The sequence below is a fragment of the Lathyrus oleraceus genome, chromosome 1 (assembly GCF_024323335.1).
Source record: "Lathyrus oleraceus cultivar Zhongwan6 chromosome 1, CAAS_Psat_ZW6_1.0, whole genome shotgun sequence".
Taxonomy (NCBI): Eukaryota; Viridiplantae; Streptophyta; class Magnoliopsida; order Fabales; family Fabaceae; genus Lathyrus; species Lathyrus oleraceus.
In genome coordinates, this window is record NC_066579.1 from 143,938,906 (window position 1) to 143,960,596 (window position 21,691).

Consider the following 21,691-nt stretch of genomic DNA (forward strand, 5'->3'; position numbering starts at 1 on the left):
TTGCCTCTTCACTTAGGAGGACTTTGACTCTATGCAAGGACAAAGTTAAACATCCACAAACATTGCCTCTTAAGGAGGACTTCAGACAGTTGCCTGGCCAAGTAACAGGCCAGGTCTTCCAGACTACATGGAGTAAAAGAGGCATACCTCACTGCAAATTGCTTATACAAGCAAAGCAAAGCAAAAGTTCACAAGGAACTAAAAGCAACTAAAGCACCTGAAACAGTCAAGCAGATGTTAGTATACAACTTCAAACAAAACAAACAGAAACCGACACCAACAGTTAATTGGAGGCACATGGATGTGCAAGGCACAAGGCTTAAGGCATGTGAGCCAAGCCACCTACAAAACAAAGATGTTAGACAACAATATTTAACCAAGCTCAGTCAAAAGAATTGGTCTCAATGGCCATTTGATGGTCAACCTGAAATCACAAACTCAAAGGTGAGTAACAGGACCACTAGGGCAAGCCTAGGGTCAAAAATGAATGAGAAAGTCCAAACAGCAAGGGGTAAGTACCCAAAATCATGTTCAAACATTCAAGAAGCAAAACCAATTGGGTTCATGTTCATATCAATCGTCATCATCATTTCATGAACAAATTAGGTCAGAGCATGGCATTTAGAAGCTCATAGAAGTCAACAGCAAGACTCAACTCAAAAGCAATCTTAAACATTTCCAAAAATCACCAAATAAATCATGATCAATCACAACCCACATCATGGTAAGCATGTCAAATTTCATCTCATTTAGACAAGTGGAAGGCAGTCAATGAAAATCAGAAAGTCAAAGCACATTTGAACATGCATAATGAAGTCAACCAAACATGCATCAACTTAGAAAAATCATAAGTCAAGAATAGTGTATGATAAATGAATGGGACTAAAGCCATGGTAAAGATGAAGATGTCTAGTTATCTCATGCAAAATTTCATGTCCATCCAATAAAGTATGAGAATTTCACAAATGAAATGGGAACATGTGTCACACAAAGTCAACATTTGACTAGGCAGGGAAGAAAAAATCTCAAACAAATGGAAAATAGTTCAATTAAATCCAAGAAAAATCACAAGTAAACTGGACATACAAGAGTAGGCTCATGCAAAATTTGGGGTCATTTGGATGTAAGGAAGTATGTGAACAAAATTTGGTAAAATGCATGATCATGGTATAGCAACAAATGTAACACATGACTTCAAAAAATCATAACTCTCAATCCACAAATGATAAATACACAAAGTCTATATGAAAACAAAGGTCAAAGTGTCTAGTTTCATCACAAAAAATTTCAAAGGCAATGGATATAACATGACAATTTCACAAAAGGAATGGTAAGATGTATCATTTATGCACACATGTTGGGAAAATAATTACCATAAAAAATCCAGCCAATGGAAAAATCATTAAAAATCACAATAAAAAACTAGACACATTTGTGATCATGAGGAAAAAATTTCAGGATTTTTGGAATTAAATTGAAAGAGAAATTAATTTGGCAAGTTGGGGAACAATTGGATGAAATGTGAGCAAATGGCATGGAGAATTGGTCAACATGTGGTCAACCGAGTGGCACTATTGTAATTTGGCAATTCACTAATTGAAACGGCGTCGTTTCAGGGCGCCCCATGAAATGTTTTTATTGGCGCATGGCCAAACAGTGGTATGCATACATAAAAAATGCAAAAAATCTGGGCATTGCAAATGAAAATCCTAGGGTTTAAGAACAACATCAACAACCTTCATCCCTAATTCATGTTATTTCCCAGAAAATCCCAGAAAGTGAAATTGCACACACACACGTGTTCAGCATGGCTAGGGGATCAATAATCCAATGTCAATTTTCCATATAGCACAAACATACGCATGAATCGAGCGTAGAAAGTATGAACATCAAATTTTGATTATGAACAAAAAGTCCCAGAAATGAATGAGCAGCATATCATTAGAGCCATTAGGGCATGGTGAAAGCAAATCCATAATTATTTTTCAGTGTAACACAACATGGCAGTAGAATCGAGCAAAAAAGAAAATGTGCATAAAACTTATTTTCCAAATTTCTTGCAAGTTAATCAACCAATTCATGTGAGACAAAGTGTAACTTCTTCAGCAAGCTAAGACCTATGCTAATCATGTGGTGGTTTGGCAAGAGAAGGCAATCGAAATCTTACCAATAATGGTGCAAGCTGATGATGCAGTGACTATTTGGCCAAAGCAAGCTCGAACAGATGGTGATTTGGACTTCTAATGGTGAATGGTGAAGGTAGCTTGTCTCAAGAATACTTAACCTTGCTCCAATCTAGCTCCACCATGGTTGATGCTTGGTGAAAACAGTTGAGGAAAAAGCTGTTACAGCAAGAACACAAGGCTTGCTATGGTCTCCAAATGCTGCTCGTATGATTGCTGAACCAAGGCTTGCTTGAATGTTTGAAGGATTTGGCCAGAAAAGTTCTTATGGCAAGATGCAAGATGAGAGTGTGAGAGGTTTTCTGTGGTTTGATGTGTTTGCAAGGTTTTGATGACAGGAGATGGTGTTTTGCCTGCTGCTAGGTAGTTATGACAGGTTTTGTGGGATGCAGGGCAAGGGTCTTGGTATGGTCTGCTACTAGTGGTGTAATGTGATGAAGATGATGGTGAAAAGGCAAATGGCTAGGCTTTGGTTTTGTTAGAAGCTTGACTGATTGTTTGAAGAGGCAAGCAAAAGTGAGGTTTTGAGTGAATGAGGGCCAAGTTCATAGAGACTTTTGGACAGGAAATTGGGAAGTGTGGTTTTATGCTGGTTTGTGGTGCAAGGCAGGATTACAAGGCTTGTGGTAGGGTGTTCATGACAGGAAATGCAAGTGGCAAGGCTTTGTTTTTGCAAGCTTGGACAAGTTTGGTAAATGCCAAAAGCATGGTCAAATGCAGGTTTTTTAGGTTGAGTACTTTTTTCTGCAATGTGTTTTTTATGGTTGTTAATTTTTGTTTCAAGTGGCAGAAAAAAAAGGATCAAAAAGCCCTGCTGTTAGAAGTTTGTTCTTGGTACAAGGCCATGTTGCAACTTTGGTGCTACTGTTGTTGCTGCAGTTGGGTGGTGTGAGAGCAAGGGTTAAGGTTTAGGCTTTTGGTCTTTTACAGCAAAAACTGGAATATGCAGGATGTATAGTGTGATGGTTACAGCTAGGTTGCTTCTGTTTTGTTTTTGACAGGATCCTTGGAATGCAAATAGCAGGGCTAACCTTGGTTCTTGCAGGGTTTTGGTGTTCTTATGTTCTTTCTGCTGTTGGCCATTGGCAGGATTTCATTCTCTTTTTGAAGTTTTTCAACTCTTGGTTCAAATGGCCCCAAAATCAATTTCTACAGCATCCCCCTTTTCTGTTATGCAGCAGTTTTGTCTTTTAAGATCACAGCCTCTCCTCATCCCTAAAACCTGCTATGTGACATGGTACCAGTCTGGTATGGAAGTATTGTTTTGAGAAAAATGCCAAGGTTTTCTATCTCCTGCTGCAGTATTGTGTGCTTGTGTGTTGCAGATTAGCAGGGCCTATGAGATGGTGCTTGAGGGAGTCAGTTGTATTTTGCTACTGCTAATGTTATTCCTTTGACAGCAGAAAAAGATGGATGAAAAGTCTGCTACTAGGTTGCTTTGTGGTGGGATTTCAAAAAATGAAATGGTAAAGTGAGACTTGGGAGAAAATTGAGAGGTTGGTTAAAAGTGAAGGTAGGTTGTGCAATTGTTGATTAGGTTGGCTCCTTTTTCACAAAGATCAAAAATGCCATGCTTTTCTTCTGCTGCAGGGTATGGTGACAGGATTGTGAAGGCAAGGCAAGGTTCCTTGAAATCAGCATGTCTTCACCAATTGCCTTGGCCAAAGAAAAGGTTTTGTCCTACTGCCCTTGCTACTACTGTCATGACAGAAAAAAAAAAAAGGGCCTGAATTCTGCTGCATAGTACATGGCATGGTATAGTTGTTCTTTTAGTTGCACAGCAGGGTGAGGCTTTGAGAGAGAGTGTGATCTGCTGCTACTCATGACAAACAAAAATGCCATGCTGTTGCTGTGTGGTTTTGACAGAAAATGGTGATGATTTTGCTGTCATGGTACAAAGCATGACCATGTGGGATATGGTTGTTGTAAACATGTACTTTGGCCAATGTTTAAGTAAGCTAGCAAGGCTTTCTTTTTGTGGTTTTATGCTGCTAAATGGAGCTTCAAAATGGCAGCAAATGGTGGTTTAGATTTCTGTTTCCATAGTACAAATCATGGTATGGTGGAATGTATGGACAAGCATGGTTGAATTTGTACTTTCCTTACAATTCAAGCAACCAAGTATGGATTCATGATGAGTGCAAGTACTGCATATTTTGACTTTGCAAACACATTCTAAATGACATTTATGAGCTTTTCCAATTGGCCAAATGTTGAAAAAATGTTTAAATCAAAAAGTCAACTCTTGGTCAAACTTTCATTTAAATGAAAAAGGTCAAAATATGCTATTTTGATTGGTGAAGTTTTGGCTCATGAAATTTATATTTTTGGAAAGAGGATGAAAAATGTGGTTTGTAGGAAAAAACCCCACCAAATTTGGCCAAACGGTTTGGGAGATATGGCCCTTTGAAGTTCAAGATTTTCTAAAATCGATTCGATCATAACTTGCCAACCATACATGGGAATTGAGAGTTCTAGGACTTTTTGGAAATGGGAGAACAAGATCTTCAACTTTCATGTTGGGCAAAAATTCATTTGAGGCTTGTATCAAAATGTAAGTTTGAGGATCAAGACTTTCCATTTATGGCAGTTTTCAGCTACAGGCCCAGTTTCCATTTTGGGAAATTTTGATCTGGCTTCAAATTCTTCCATGATGGTGTTTGGCATGATGTATGATGACTATTTGGACATGAATGAACTCTCACAAACCAATTCCAATCATCCAATCACTGATTAAATGGACAGTTGAACAACAGTTGACTTTTAGGGTTTCTGACTGATTATGCATTGACTGATGAATTCCAAACCCTAATTCCTTGAGAATTTGACTTCAAATGATGTCCCAAGTTGTATGAACTCTTAATTATTGACCATGGTGCCCAAATTCCACAAGAATGACCACCATCCATTGCTTTGACTGACAGTTGACTTTCTTTGACTTTTGACTGTCTGGGCATGAACTGCTGACCTCTGAGCCCTCAACCCTTGACCAAAATACTTCAAATGGATCCCCAAGTCATGTGAACTTGTTGGGAAAACCCCAAGGCCTTGATTCAATGAGAAATTCCTTTGCTTGCTTGGTTGACTGATCAGGAGATTAGTTTGACCTAATTCTTGATTGCTTGCACTTGAGGCAACTGGGAACAATGCAAATGCTATGCAATGGATCATGATATGCTATGACCTAATATGAAAATGTATGTATAATGGTAGGTGCAAATTTGAGGTGCTACATAAGTGTTTGGCTTTTTCTGATCTCACCAGGACGGGTTAAGCTGACTTGTTCTATCATACCTATGAGTTCAAAGCTCATGTGCTTGTGGTTCTGATGTTAATCTTAACCAGTGCGTCCAATCATAAACAACAGTATCTACAGTCGAGGGGACTGACTGAGAGGACACCCAAGTATTTGGTGTAAGTGATCAAGATAACCAATAGCCAGCCATAGTCACATATCTAACGAAATAAACAGGAAAATGTAGGTAAACAAAATCAAATTCATTAGTTAAGACAACCCATAATAGGTGATTACATCAAAGCAAAAGAAAATAAAAACTGACTCAAATGACATGAACAAATGCTAAATAAAACTAAAATTCAAATTTCAACTGACTCGACAAAATTAAAAAAAAAAAAAAAATCAAACCTCCCTTGGGTTGCCTCCCAAGCAGCGCTTCGTTTAACGTCGCATGGCTCGACGGGATACCTCATACTCAGATGAGTTTAACAGTTTCAATTGGTCCCCCTTCACCGGGATCATATGGTTTCAACCTCTGACCATTAACCTTGAAGGTGTCGCCATTCTTCTCATTTTTAAGCTCTATTGCTCCATGAGGAAGTACTTTATTAATGACGAACGGTCCGGACCATCTTGACCTCAATTTACCTATAGGTGTTTTAAATGTAGTCTTGTATGCCCACAATGCATCATACAAATTTACAACCTCTTTCCTTACTACTTCTTTCATCGCTGGATTTAACCTCCTTTGTGGTTGTACTACCGGTTTCTGATTATCCTCCATCAGTATCTTATGCATGCATACTGTGGGGCTAATCCCTTTTAAATCCTCAATAGTCCCACCAATAACACTTTCATGTTTCTTCAGTACCTTTTCATCTTCTAATTCTGGTGAAGCTCTCAGATCCTCCCACCTGCGTGGTTTGGATTTCATCCAAGGGGGTTGTGTATCCAGCATAGCAAGCACTTCTTTTTCTTTTTCATCATCATTCTCCTCAATCTCTCTGACCGACATACTAAGAACTCTTTCAAACGGTAATTCAGGAAACTTTCTTTGAATTGTGCTAGTTATAATTTGATCAATTACTTCCACGAAGTGGTTTGTACACATATCCTCTTTATGTTTCATAGTATCTCGGACATCAATTTTGAGCTCTTCGTCATATACCTTTAGGGTCATGGTACCTCCCTCCATGTCTATCATGCATCTACCTGTTTCTAAGAAAGGTCTGCCCAGAATAAGAGGTATCTCTTCATCTTCTGGCATTTCCAAAATTACAAAATCAACAGGAAAAACAAATTTATCAACTTTGACCAGAACATCCTCAACTATCCCAAAGGGTCTCTTCACTGAGTGGTCAGCAATTTGAAGTGTCATTCTGGCATCTTGAACATTTCCAATTCCTAGCTTCCTGTAAATAGACAAAGGCATAAGGCTAACACTAGCCCCCAAATCAATCAGCGCCCTTTTAAAGGACCTATCTCCAATGGTACACGGGATGGTCACAGAACCTCTATCTGGCTTCTTCACTGGAATCTTCATACCCTGCAAAATAGCACTACAAGTTTGAGTTAGTATAACAGGGTCAGTGTCAGTAGTGCGCTTCTTGGAGATGATGTCTTTCATGAATTTCGCATAGATAGGCATCTGCTCGAGTGCCTCAGAGAATGGAATATTGATTTCTAATTTCTTGAACAACTCCATGAATTTCTGAAAAAATTTCTCATCTTGCTTCTTCTTTTTGTTTCTTTGTGGGAAAGGAAGCTTAATGATGGGTTTTGGTTCAGGGAGCTTTTCTTGTACCACCGGCGGTATTACAATTTCTTCCTCAGGTGGTGTCCTGTTTTCTAAGATTTCCAGGTCCACTTCAAGCAATTGATCTTCTTCTTCATCCTTCTTCTTAAGATCTTTAACAGATTTTCCGCTTCTTGTTGTTACCGCACTCACATTATTGTGCTCCCTCGGATTTGTCACTGTTGCACTAGGTAAAGCGCCCGGTGTTTGAAAATTTGTTATCTGTTGTGCTATCTGACCCAATTGAATCTCCAGATTTTTAATGGATGCATTGGTGCTCTTCTGATTATTCCTGGTTTCTTCCTGAAATTGCATACTCTGAGTTGCCATCTTCTCTATAGCAATCTCCCAATCCGCTTTCTTTGGTCCTTGTTGCTGATAATGTTGTTGGTAAGGTGGTTGTTGTTGTGGAGGTCCTTGCGTCTGAATATTACCTTGCTGATCTTTCCAAGAGAAATTAGGATGATTTTTCCACCCCGGATTATACGTATTTGAGTAGGGGTTATACTGCCTCAGGTAATTTATAGCTTGCACTTGTTCTGCGGTTGCAACACAATGCATGGCAAAGTGTGGTCCACTACAAATCTCACAAATCATAGTCTGAACCGGTTGAACTTGAGCAACAGTCTGGGTACCTAAATTCATAGCTTTCAATCTTCTTTCAACCTCAGCTGCAATCTGGTCTTCCATTTTCACTACCTGATTTGCTAATTTCAAGTCAATTTTTCCCTCCGGCTGACTCACAGTACGGTCATATAATTCCAAATGCTCATTCGCTGCAATAGCTTCGATGATCTTTTTGATACCGGTTGCTGTTGAAAAATTAGATGAGCCACCAGCAGCTGTATCAATGAGTTGCTTCGTTCTCATCTTAAGCCCGTTTACAAAATTCTGCATTTGTTCAGTTGCATCCAGATTATGTGTAGGACACGCAACTAAACATCTCTTGAATCTTTTGTATGCATCTCCAAGTGTCTCTCCGTCTTTCTGTTTAAAATTCACAATGTCATACCTCTTACGGATATACACAGATGCAGGAAAATACTCGTTCAAGAATGCTGTTTCCATTTGTTGCCAAGTAGTAATGCTTCCTGTGGGTAGGGAATAGAACCATTCCTTAGCATCCTCAGATAACGTGAATGGGAACATGACCAATCTCTTTGCCTCTTCAGAATGCCCATCAATTTTTGATGATGTAGTCATAGTCAGAAACCTCTGCAGATGCTTTTTTGCATCCTCATTGATCTTTCCTGAAAAAGGCTTGCTTTCTAACTGACGGATAGTTGAGGGATGTAACTGGAAGTGAGCAACATTAACAGGTTGATTAACAATGGTCAACCGCACTGCTGGGTTATTCTGTCTGCCATAGTCACCTAAAAGTCTTTCCGCTGGAGGTGGGTCTGCAGCCATGTTAAAAGTGTCTGGATGTGAATCTGTGTCTGACTCAGATTTTTTGGAGTGAATAGAGACTGGTGTGCCAGGTGTGGCCGGTTCTTCGGTGTCAGAGTTTGCCAGTTTCTTTCTTCTAGCTTCTCTGAGCTTTGCGCGCAATGTTCTCTCTGGTTCTGCGCCAAAATGAAAATTAGCTGAGGCCTTACCTCGCATACACAGATTAGACAGAAATTAGTTATAATAACAATAAAAATAAAATTAATAGTAAATAAAATTTTGGATGCAGAGCAACAAAATTCTAATTGAAAATAAATTAATAAACTCTATTATCTTTGGCAGTCCCCGGCAACGGCGCCAAAAACTTGATGGGAAAATAGCAAGTGTACTATTTTTCTCACTGTAGTAATAAAAGGGAAATTCCCCGTTTGTCGATCTCAATGACTGCTTGACGATACAGAGTTTATAGATTGTTTCAATTAGACAAAAGCCTTTGGTTTTTGTGTTGTGAGTAATTATACTACCAATTGCAAATAAATAAAACAAGTAAAAAGGTTGAACGAGAGACAAATGAGAGAAGATTGCTAGGGTTCGGTGAATGAAACTTCCTGTAACAGATTTAATTTATGAAGGCTTAGACAATAATCCTGTCCAATTAATTTCGGTCCTCAAGGGTATCTATTCCTAATTCCTTAGTGAAAAGACATTTGATTATGTAACCTAATTACTATGTCCATAAATAATTAAGTTCATACTCAAGCATTCGAATATCAAGAATTACCGGTCAGATAGAAAATCCCTAGTCCTAGGTTATTTTTACTATCCAAAGTTCTTATACAGATCAATGAATAATCGCTGTCCAACTTAAACTATTCATATTAATCATTATTCGTTGGTCCGACGAATAAAGCATAAAGAACGGTAATAAGAACAAATCAATTGAGAAAAAGAAATAGTCAATGCATTCACAAACATAAACTCTGTCACATTCAGAATCAGGGTCACCCCCTAGCAATGGGGGGTTTAGCTACTCATAATAGAAATAAAAACAAAGATGAACATTGTTGTCATTACATAATTTCTTGAGGAATCAATCTTCAATCGTCGGAAAACTCTTGAACATATGAATTCTCTGATAATCGTAGAGTCTCCAGGTCTCAAACGCGTCTCTTTTTTCTCCAAAATTGTCCAACCCTTGAAAAATCGTTTTCTCCCCTCTAAATAGCTATTCAGTTGGGCTTTTCCTAATTTTGGGCTTGATACACGTATTGCCCAGTCTCATACGCGTATTGCCCAGTCTGGTACGCGTATTGCACGTAAGACAGTCTCTGATACGCGTATTGCCCAGTCTGGTACGCGTATCACCAGTTTGGTACGCGTATCACCAGAAGCTTGTCTTTTTGCTAGATTTTCCATCCCTCTGGTCATATACGTATGCTACGCGTACTTGGAAGGTCCATACGCGTATCATGTAAGGCCATACGCGTATGGACAGCAGGTTCTCCAAGAATTTGGTTTTTTCTTCTGTTTTCTTGCTCGGGCTTAATTTCGCATCTGACGTTTGATTCCCTGAACTTCCAGACTAGTTTTTGACCTGCTAACATACCCAAAAGTGTAAAATATCCTCAAGAAACTCATAAGTAACAACACACTTCATATTATAGAATTGAGCTTATATCTAACTAAAAATGCTTCAGTTTACGCAGTTTACCTGACTTATTTACGGTTAAATAGTGAAATACCTAGCATAAATGGTGACTGATCAGCATTACACAATAGCAAATAAATGACCTTTTTGACTCTTGTAAAGCTCCTAGTCGGCAAACCCGACAGGGTCGAAGTCATTCCTTTTTCGCTTACCTGCCGTAAGCCTGTTGCCTCCTTCATGGAGATGATTTCATTGAGATAACTCTCCTTTCGTGAGTTTATTCCGTTGCTTGGTGCACGAAATCACGTCTCCCCCTCGTTGCCTTTCGCACGAGAAGGGTTGTCTCTGTCAAGACTTTGCCTTTTGATTTGTTTCAAAATACCCAATGTAGGTTTGGTGAGTCCCGGGAAGGGTAGCCATATTTCGAAAACTTCATCCCCGCCGTCGTGCCTGTGGGAGCCCCTGAGGTTTTCGTGTCTACAGCAAAGTGCCCAATTGACATAGCCTACCAAAGCCCAGACCTTGTTTGGCAAACATCTTGCAAAGTCCAATTCTCATTGGCAAAACCCCTGTCTCTCAAATTCGAAAGACCGATCAAGCCGTAATCGTCAATGTCTATCACTTTGTTTCAATACCCGTCAGTATTGATTTCCCTTTGCTCTCCAGTGTCTATCACTTTTTTTGATACCCGTCGGTGTTGATATCTCTTCCCCAACCGCAAAGTTGTAGATAATCATCCTTCACTCAGTTTTAGATTCCATTACCTCTAACCCCAGAGTTGAGAGACTATCCTATACCCAATCTCAGAGTTGATGTCAGTTTCCACTCCAACCTCAGAGTTGTTGCTTCTTCCTTCTTTCCAGCCTCAGAGTTGTTGTCTATTTCTCTTATTCTCAACCTCAGACTTGTCGTTTATCCTTTTCATATCCGACCTCTGAGTTGTATGTTTCCTTTTCCCAACCTCAATGTTATCCCTCTTTTGCAACCTCAGTGTTGTTATCCCTTTTTCCAGCCTTAGAGTTGTTGTTACTTTTCTCATTAACCAACCCCAGAGTTGTATGTTCACCTTTCCTTGTCCCAGCCCTAGAGTTGATGGTGACCTTTCTTATTTACAACCGCAGTGTTGTAACCCCATTTTCCAACCGCAGTGTTGTACTCCCTTTTCCAACCACAGTGTTGTCGTCCCTTTTTCCAACCGCAGTGTTGCCAACCACAGTGTTGTCGTCCCCTTTTCCAACCACAGTGTTGTACTCCTTTTTCCAACCACAGTATTGTCATCCTCTTTGCCAGCCGAAGTGTTGTCGTCCCCTTTTCCAACCGCAGTGTTGTACTCCTTTTTCCAACCACAGTGTTGTCATCCTCTTTGCCAGCCGCAGTGTTGTCGTCCCCTTTTCCAACCGCAGTGTTGTACTCCTTTTTCCGACCACAGTGTTGTCATCCTCTTTGCCAGCCGCAGTGTTGTCGTCCCCTTTTTCCAACCGCAGTGTTGCCAACCACAGTGTTGTCGCCCCTTTTTTCCAACCGCAGTGTTGTCGTACCTTTTTTCCAACCGCGGTGTTGTCGTACCTTTTTTTCCAACCGCAGTGTTGTCGTACCTTTTTCCAACCGCAGTGTTGCCAACCACAGTGTTGTCGCCCCGTTTTTCCAACCGTAGTGTTGTCGTACCTTTTTCCAACCTCAGTGTTGTAGCCCCTTTTCAACCTCAGAGTTTTCGTCGCTTATCGTATTACCCCAACCTCAGAGTTGTATGTTGCCTTTCCTTATCCCGACCTCAGAGTTGTCATTCCTTTTCCAGCTTCAGAGTTGTTATTTACTGTTTATTCTCCCAATCGCAGAGTTGAGTATCTACCTTTTCCCAACCTCGAAGTTGACGTTTACCATTTTTCGCTCCCGGCCTCAGAGTTGGGCAGTTAGATTTTTCCAGCTTCGGAGTCGGTGTATCTCTTTCAATCCTCAGAGCTTAGGACCTAACTTTTTCCAACCTTAGGGTTGACGATCACCTTTTTTCGACCTTAGAGTTGAGTACCTACCTTTTTACACTTCATAGTGAGTGTACCATGTTACCCCCAACCTCAGAGTTGTATGTCTCCTTATTCCCCGGTCTCAGAGCTGAATAGTTATCTTTCTTCAGCCTCAGAGTTGAACGAATGCCTTTTTCCAACCTTAGAGTTGACGACTACCTTTTATCCCCAGCCTCAGAGCGGAATGACTACCTTTTCCCCAACTTTCGAGTTGTTGTGTCATTTTCTTATTCTCCAACCTCATAGATGACATATGCAGACCCAACCTCCGAGTTGACGCCTACTACCTTTGTTCCCGGCCTTAGAGTTGATGCTCATCTGCAAACCCGACCTTAGAGTTGACGCTTACCCTCCCTCCAGTCTCGGAACCGATGTTAATCACAGTTTGTCTCCAACCACAGAGTTGAGAATATCCGGTTTTACCCCAATCGTAGTATTGAGATCAGAACGTTTCAATCCCCAGCAATCAGTGTTGCTTTTGCGTCTGTCCCCAACCTCAGAGTTGTCGATTAACAATTTACCTTCCATTCGCCTACTGTTGTCTCAGTGAGGTCATCTGCCATCTCGAATCCTAGGATTCACCTGAAAACCACTCCAAAGAGAACAATTACCAAGAAGATATCCCCCAGCGGAAAATTCTTTCTCTGTGCCTTCAAAAAAACTTGTTAGTAGAGATGAAATAAAAAAAATATCAATCATATTGCATTGGCATACTGCATACGTCATGCATGTCTAACCCCTCACATATCCATTTACCAAATAATGTTCCTATTCCCAGCAGCTGCCCTGCGCAAAGACATGTTTGTTCTCCCATATATCCCAGTGAAGAAGACCTCCTTGTGACCTACCTTCACATTGCTTTCCATTTGTTCATGGCGGGCAAATTTCTTGTTATTCAAGTATTTAATCATCACCTACCTTGATTGTTTGGAAGGCGTTGCTATCCATACATTCAAGTCCGAGAAGATTAAATAGGGGCAGCTGTCATACCCTGAAATTCGTCTCGCCCTTCACGTTGATCTTATAGGTCACTAATCCCAAACATTTGCATATCATCCTCATTCATTCATTCATTTCATTGAATAAGCATGGTTCGCCATATGCAGGCATCCTCTCGTCGTCGTGCCAATAATTGTTCCGATTAATTTAACTTCGTGTTGATTTCAATTTCAAATTAACGTTTGAAGTTTGAATTGATTTTGAAGTTAGATTTGATCTTTGAAAATAAATTTGGTTTTAGAAATCATTTCGTTCTTTTTTCGAATTAATTTTGGGAATTCAAGTTGAGTTGGATGATCCGAGTTAATTACTGAAAAGTTGATTTGGTTGTGGAAATTTAATCGTGGTTGCATTGGGCCCATTCTTTTCTTTTCGTTAAGCCCATAAGTTTAGTCCATAAAACCATATTCTAATATCCATTTCTAACATCCATATCCATAATCCACATTAATCCATTTTCATTATCCAAACTCATTTTTCTATCCATTTAGAAAATGCATTATCCAAACTCATTTTTCTATTCATTTAGAAAATCCACTCTTAAACCATATTCAATTCCAAAATCAATTAATCCATTTTTACAATAATCCACTTCACCATTTATCTTACTCCATAACCACATTAACCAAAATCTAATCCATTACTAACCAATTTTCCATTATCCATTTAACCCACATTTAATTAATCCAAAATCCAAAGCCCAAGTCAGAAATTGAAAGTAATGCTTCACAAAAGCTACTACCATGACTCATTAAAACGCAGGTGGAATGCAAACAAAAGTGTGAAAATGTAGTAATCCATAACCATTTTTTCATTAAGTAATAAAAAAGAATAATAAGGAAGTGTGAACTACAATTTTTCAACAAGCTTCTAAAGCTGCAGTACAAGCTACAGTACAAATACAATACAAGGAAATGAAAATTGCATAAGCTTAGTAGCCAACACTCATAAACGGCGAGCTACACTTCCAAATACTTCCAGCTGCTACAAAGTGCATCCAAAACAAAAACCGCAGCAACAGAATAAAATCCTGCATAAATAAATTTCAGCATAAATAAATTCCAGCAAAGGCAGTTTAAGAAAAGCGACTCAATTCGAACAACAAGCTACAAGCGTAGCAAGCCAATGCCGACGCCGTTAACCAAGCTCCAAACGTCAGCCAGACATGAACAAAATTCTGCACAACAAAAATTCTGCATTTAAATACAACAAAAGTTCTGCATAAAAATAAAAACGAAAATAACAGATTCCTAACAAACTTCTAATATCACTCTCCATCACTCTATATAAATCAATCTTCACCTATCTCAAGCTTCTTCGAGATTCTTCTTCTTCTTCCCTCCCTCCAAACTCTAACAAACTTCACAATCACCATCAAGAACCAACCTTCACAAACCTTCAACCGCTTCCAATCTTCACTCTTCAATTCTTCCGCGTAACTGTATCATCATCACAACCGAACCACCAAAGATCCTGCAACAATTCTGCAGCAATTCTCTTCATTCTCAGAGGTGATAAGCAGAAGGAAAAAGAAGAAATAATAGAAAAGAGAAATCCAGAAGAGATCGGAATAATTGGAAACTCACGATCCAAGAGGCTTCTTCTTCATTTCGATCGGCAATACCGGTGTTACCTCTTCGTCTTCGTCTTCATCTCAAAGCGGAGACGCGAGCGAGGCCTTCATCATCCACCAAGAACCTTCAACAAAATCCGTAGAAGCTCGCAACTCATAACGGAATTGATGAGAAGCTCCAATCAGAAAGAAACCGAAAATTGAAGAAGCAGAAGAAGGATAGGAGCAGAGTAGCAATTGTTCATACCGAATCAGTATCTAAGCGCCGTCCGCCGTCGAAGGTACGCAAAGATTCTCCTATTTGACTCGTGTTGTCGACGTTGTATAGGCCTTGATTAGGTGAGCGTTTATCCCAAACTCATGGATTTGATTACCTGCATACGAGGACTTAATCGAAGTTTTTACCTAGGGTTCTTAAAATGATCTTTCTGGTTCGGTCAATAAAGAAGAAGTTGGAGTAGGAGATAGGTAGAGTTAGGTAGAGGAGACTGAGACGAATCCGTGGGTACCGGTAAATTTTGGAAACAGAATCACAGAAGTTAACCTCTCAATTGGAGCAGTCGAGAACGCTACGACTCGTCCCCGTTCCTTAATACGCAATGTCACGCACACGAGGGAAGGTCGAATTCCAAGCGCGGAGCGTCTTCTTGGTCGTCTACCATAACGACGCGAAGAACGAAGATCGAAAGAGCGTGTTGCTTGAGCCATCGTGTTCGTTGTGGAAATTTGAATACGGACTGGATTCGTTCTCGATCCTTCGTGAGGTGGAAACTGAGATCTCGAATCTTTCCATGGCGGTGGTGCATCCAATTCCGAAGCTACGGCGATGGGAGGCGCTTAGCTACGCCGGAGTACTCAAGAGAAGGATCGTGTCAGAAGCGTTTGTGGCATGACGTTAGGCTCGTATCCAGATTCTTGCGTTGATGGACATTGGGCTTGAGGCCCATGCGGTATCCTATCCGCACCCCCTCAGGGCGCACCAACGGGTTTGCTCCGACCAAGTCTTGGGCCTCTGATGTGAGGCCCATTCGTTTTTTCTTTTCTAATTCATTCTTTTCGTTGGGCCTGAGCTGAGCTTTCTTTCAGGTTTAGTTGCTTTTAGGGCCTGAGTTTAATTAGTACATAGGAATCAACTTAAGTTTGGTTATCTCAATTAGATTAACTAGGGATTAATTCTAGGTTAGAAAATTTAGTTCCATAGTTTAAATAGGATTTAGAAGTTTAATTAGGATTTAGAGTAATTAGTGTAATTGTTGATTAAGATTTGAAATTAGAATTTAATTAGGACTTTTCTTTAGAATTTTAATTAGGATTTTGATTAGGAATTGGATTAAACTCTCGTTATGCTTTTGATTGAATTTGGAATTACATAATAAATTTCCACATTAGGTTAGGACCAATTTAAGACCACGGAATTTGGACATATTTCACTAATGACCATTTTCCCCATTATGGGTTTATTTTGATATTTTGTGTTGAAAATTGCATGTTTCCCTTAGGATTAGAATTCAACCATTTTAGGACTTAACATAGAATTTTAATCATGATTTTAATTAAGACTTTGACCTGCTCTCTTAGGACTTCTAACTTAGAATTTTTAATCAATGCATGATCTCTTAGATTAGTTTCTAACAAGTATTAACTTCAATTAGATCCAAAAGTTAGTTCCCTTCAAAACTAAAATCAAACCCCCGATTAAATTGATCAAAAACAATTTTGATTAATTAAATCCTTTGAACTTATATAATCCCACAGTCTAATTGAGTGACCACCTTGGTCACTTAGTAGGACTTTTCTTTCACGCTAAGGAGCTCAAGGCCTCAACTCAAGATCTTCAATCAAGGCATCCTCAGTCACACCAAGCAGCGGATTATACAAGATAAATCAAAGGTCAACACTTGGTAAATACGATTCCAATTGTACAAAATGAGCCTTAAGTAATGAGGAATGAGCCTTAAGTAATGAGGAATCGATTAAACTACCAAGTCTTCTTCATACAAGTTCAACATCAACACAAGGATCAACAATAAAGATTCTGCACCAGCAACTTGTCAGTCAAGAGAAGTATCACGCGCTTCGAGTCTTAAGTAATAAGGAATGATGAAAGGGAGTCTCTCCTACCCTTGTCTAGAGCGACTTTGCGTATGGGGCGTATGCCCCAAATATTGAAAGCATTTGCCTTTATTCATAGACTTTAGTGTGATTCCTATCAATCGACTGTCAAGTCTCTTATCATTTCACTCTCTTACTTCATTCATCATTCTACTCAATCTCAATCATTCATTTCTTTTGACTCCAATCAATTTCTTTTCAGCCCTAGTGGGCTGAAGTACGAAAGCTCTGATTTCCTCATTTCACAATGAGGATACGTAGGCAGGAGAACCCGGTTTCTTCGCGAGATATCTTATTTATCAATCTATCTTCTCAATCCCATGGATCATTCTCCATTCATGGAATATATACCATCTTTTCGCGATCAATCATACTTCTCCTTGGACTCCTTGTCCATCCTTTTAGGACGTCCTGAGGACAGTCCGTCTCTTCAATCGAGCTTTGTTTGGCGCTTATCCCAAACACTGTGTTAATTCCGTGATCTTAATCCATATGTTATTTCCGTGATCTTTGTTGATTTTTTAACATCTTAATTCATATGTTATTTACGTGATCTTTGTTGATTTTTTTAACATCTTAATCCATATGTTATTTACATTATCTTTGTTGATTTTTTTAACATCTTAATCCATATGTTATTTACATGATTTTTGTTGATTCTTTTTAGGTTGAGCAACATGCTGATGAGGTCTATGTTTGGGTAGTTTTGCTTCCACAATCTGGCGTGAGATTGTATTATTTTTAAAGCTAAGTTTCTCATTCTTTACATATTCTTCCCTGGTTCTTATTTTACTTCATTGTAAAATTTAATATTTCTTATCTTCATCATGAATTTGGAACAGTTACCAGAACATTCTTCCGTCCGAAAACAAGAACTGTTGAATAATTTAAACTTCATTTCCAACCTTAATTTTATTTTTGTTGGTGCTTTTGATAATTTTCTTATACACAGTAATTTCAATAGCTTCTTTCAAAAAAAAGAAAATTACATTTGCACCTACGTTTTAATATCTTTATTTCATTTTTTGTTTATTTCTCAAATGTTTTTTATTATAGAGCAGACTTTATCCTTTCCCGGATCAGAGTCTCGAATATTTGTTTTTATGTTTTTCACCTGTACAATATCACTGATTATGATGCATATGATATCTTGGCAATTGTGTCTAATTGTTTTATTTATATGGTTGTTCTGTGTTTTTTATTTTGGAGTTATTCTTAGACGTTTTAAATTTTTAAAAGAAAGTGTTTCTGACGAACAAACTCAGCTTCCTGAACACCATTCAATTAAAAAACAAAAATTTTCAACAAACCTACTTCTAATTATAGTCCAAAATGCTGTAGCATTAGGTTCGTTTGTTGCTTTGGAAATAACAAATAATATTTTTTTTGATAAAAATTTCATTCAAATATTTTTGATGTTCGTAGGTTTTAATTTACATTACACTTTAATAATTATTTATGATGTCAAGACAAGCAATTTGAAAAATGAAATGTTTGAAATAACAGTATCTATCCTAATACACAATGCTATATCACTTTCTTTAGCTTTTTATATATCCTATCGATTATTTTTTGTCATTTTTGTCGTTGTAATTGTTTCAAATATGATACTTTATTTTCCATATAAATGGATATCAAAATTGTGGACATGGATATCAAAATTGTGGACAAGGATATCAAAAATAATAATGAACTATTGGCAGACTAAAAAAAATGAACCCGCCGAAGACAACGTTCCGTCCGTATCATTACCAAAAACAAATCAGGATGTCCTCCGTCATCGTTCTTTCAGTGGTAAGTGTCAAATTCGATTTTAATAAATAATTCTATATTAAATTAATCATTGCCATTTAATTATTTTTTTATTTTGATGTGCAGCTTGAGAAGAATGGATTATCATTATATTTATATAAGGTAGTTATCACCGTCGAGTAATCATTTAATTGATGGATAGCTTTAGTGTCCAAATTTTAGGTATGAGTTATATCTTCAATGTACGTATAATCTATAATCATATGTTTTTGTTTTTCTCCTACAGTTTTATAAGTACAAATTTTACTTTTCAGAGTGTTGGGTTACTCAGGAATCAGAAGCCACTTACAAATGGTCCTGTTCTGGATGCTGGTTTGCTAGCAGACCCAGAGGTAACCATATAAACAGCTATATGTGTTGGCAACAGAAAACTATTGTCACCCCTTTGCAATACATTTTCTCAATACTAGGACTATGTTATGAACCTGTAATGAAGTATTAAAGAATATAATACAATTTAGACCAAAAAACTGAATCTACTACTACTATTTATTGATATCTGAACAGAAAAAGAATAGGCTTCTTAAAGGAAACAGAATAGAAAATGGAAGCTAGAATGTTTGATACTTTATTCAAAAGACTTCGCTGGCTTTTATAAAGCCTTACAATTTGAATGCAACTGCAATAGAGAAAAATAAGGAAAATAAAGGGTTAAATACACTTTACCCCCTGTAATGTTAGCGAGTTTAGGGTTACCCCCTGGTAAAGTTATTTTTTCAATACCCCCTTATGTTATGTAGATTCCTTCATAGAACCCCCTAATATCCAGGTGGCATGGAATCTTGGTTTTTTATTTCAGACGTGGCTTTTTAATTTTTTTATTTTCACATGTGAATCTTCATTAGGTCTCCAGCATGGCATAAACTAGAAATTAGGGTTCCAAATCCATCCCTCTCTCTCTTCGTGAAATCCATCCCTATCCCAAATCCATCCCTCTCTCTTCGTGAAATCCATCCCTACCCCAAATCCATCCCTCTCTTCATCTTCGTCCGTGTCCCCTTCATCTGGGTTATGATGGCAGACGGCGGTTTGATGGCAGTATTGCTGGTAAAGTATTACTACTTTCTTCCCGAATACAATCAATTCATGAGATACTGCAAATTTCAAACAAGCAACTGTCTATAGATATTGAATAATCATAAACCAAAATTCTGTAAACATGCAGTATTATTTGAAGGCGCGATTTCAATTCAACAAGAATCAGTTTGCCGATTTGATGATGATCTCTGGGATCGGAGCTACTCTGACACAAGTATGTCATAATCCTAGTTGAATTCACTATATTTTCTGTTTCCGTATACTAACTAACATATCGTTTGTTGTGTACTCGCGATTCTTTTCCAGCTATTTCTCATGCCGATATTAGTACCTGCTGTAGGAGAGGAGAAGTTGCTCACAACAGGGCTCTTTGTTTCCTGCATAAATGTAAGTTCAAACCTGATACTTGACAGTTCCCTTGATTTCTTGTTTGAAACATGCTGCTAATAGTTTGTTATGTTATGCAGATATTCGTATACAGTATAGCGTGGTCGTCATGGGTAATTAATATTTAGAACATTGTTATTTACTAAAGTTTTTTATTTTATTTTGCAAAACAATCCTTCAAGAGTGTTGAAATTGAAAACCGTGCAGGTTCCATATGCTCTAGCAGGTTTCTCTGTTTTAGGCGTTCTCGTGCGACCAACTGTAAGTTTCTGATTTATATCTGTTATTACTCTCTATCATATATATTCATATCTGTTTTTGTTTCAATACTTTGTGGAACAGATAACCAGCATTGCATCGAAACAAGTTGGACCGAATGAACAGGTATCTGAATGACGGAAGAAAAGACATTTGATTCCCTCTTATAATTGTAAATGCTATGAACAAATTTGAAAACTCTGCTCAACTTCATCTCTATATGCTTAGAAGTTCAATCTTTGATTTAGGGAATGGTTCAAGGATGTCTCTCAGGAATCACTTCCGTCGCCAACATCATTTCTCCATTAATTTTCAGTCCACTGACAGGTAAGACAGTAATCAGGAGTAAAGTCCACAGACACATATAATACTACTGAATTAAGAGAAAAATCAAAAACTGATAAGCTTCTACTGTATGCAGCCTTGTTCCTGTCAGAAGACGCACCGTTTAATTTTCCAGGATTCAGCCTAATGTGCCTTGGGCTAATACTGGTAAGATTACCCTTCATCACTTGTCAACTATCATTCATCACTTATCAATTAGTTCTTCCATTGTTCTTCCAATTTTCTTCTGCCATGAAGTTGACATATTACATTGTATTGCAGATGACAGCATTTTTCCTTAGTCTTATGATTCGTGCTGCGCCTCCTATTGTTGGCGACAAAGTTAGTAGTAACCGTTGCACAGACACCTTGGTCTGAGGTGGGAGATAAATCTGCCTATTATTTATGCGCAGAAGCAACAAACATTATATTTCATTCATCATTTTGCCTCTCCAAAAAGTGTTGTACATAACCTGTGAGAGATAAGTTGCAAAATAATAGAATGAAACATACTTTAGGTGTAGGTTCTACTTCTACTCAAGACATCTATATGCTTTGACACACGGAGACACCAAGAACACACAAAGGTGAATTACAGAAAAAGAAACATGACTCATGACTCAGTGAAGTTGGTTTTGAAAATAGTAATCAGGTGAACCACTGCTAAGTCACAGAATTTTCTGCAATTATGAAGAGGGAATGTGGTAATGTATTTATGAACCACATTATCTTACAGCCTTAGACTTATGTTGTTTAATCATCCTTTCTGTGAAGAACTGTAATATTTAGTATGTTATATGTATGGATGATTGTGTTAAGTGTGTGAAGCTATACATACAACAAAAGAAGTAGTTATGCAAAGTATTGTACATGATTAAATTCATGATCGTCCAATTCGGTTGCGAAGCTATACA

The 21,691-nt window shown here is 38.3% G+C and overlaps 2 protein-coding genes across 3 annotated transcripts; both read left to right on the forward strand.

Annotated features, from left to right (window-relative positions):
• Positions 1-14,061: 14,061 nt before the first annotated feature.
• On the forward strand, positions 14,062-19,325 carry LOC127096195 (uncharacterized). Its single transcript, XM_051034799.1, has 5 exons — positions 14,062-15,127; positions 17,626-18,752; positions 18,933-18,952; positions 19,025-19,102; positions 19,278-19,325. The coding sequence occupies exons 2-5, from the start codon at positions 17,786-17,788 to the stop codon at positions 19,323-19,325; spliced, it is 1,113 nt and encodes a 370-aa protein (XP_050890756.1). The 5' UTR covers positions 14,062-15,127; positions 17,626-17,785.
• On the forward strand, positions 18,848-21,638 carry LOC127122696 (uncharacterized). Of its 2 annotated transcripts, none has more exons than XM_051053002.1 (10): positions 18,848-18,932; positions 19,025-19,102; positions 19,936-20,022; positions 20,115-20,195; positions 20,276-20,308; positions 20,403-20,456; positions 20,538-20,579; positions 20,702-20,780; positions 20,875-20,945; positions 21,060-21,638. In XM_051053002.1, the coding sequence occupies exons 3-10, from the start codon at positions 19,987-19,989 to the stop codon at positions 21,153-21,155; spliced, it is 492 nt and encodes a 163-aa protein (XP_050908959.1). In that variant the 5' UTR covers positions 18,848-18,932; positions 19,025-19,102; positions 19,936-19,986; the 3' UTR covers positions 21,156-21,638. The 2 variants fall into 2 exon arrangements, with proteins under 2 accessions (XP_050908959.1, XP_050908952.1); XM_051052995.1 differs by lacking the exon at positions 18,848-18,932 and adding an exon at positions 19,616-19,817 and having other exon boundaries at positions 19,019-19,102.
• Positions 21,639-21,691: the final 53 nt, after the last annotated feature.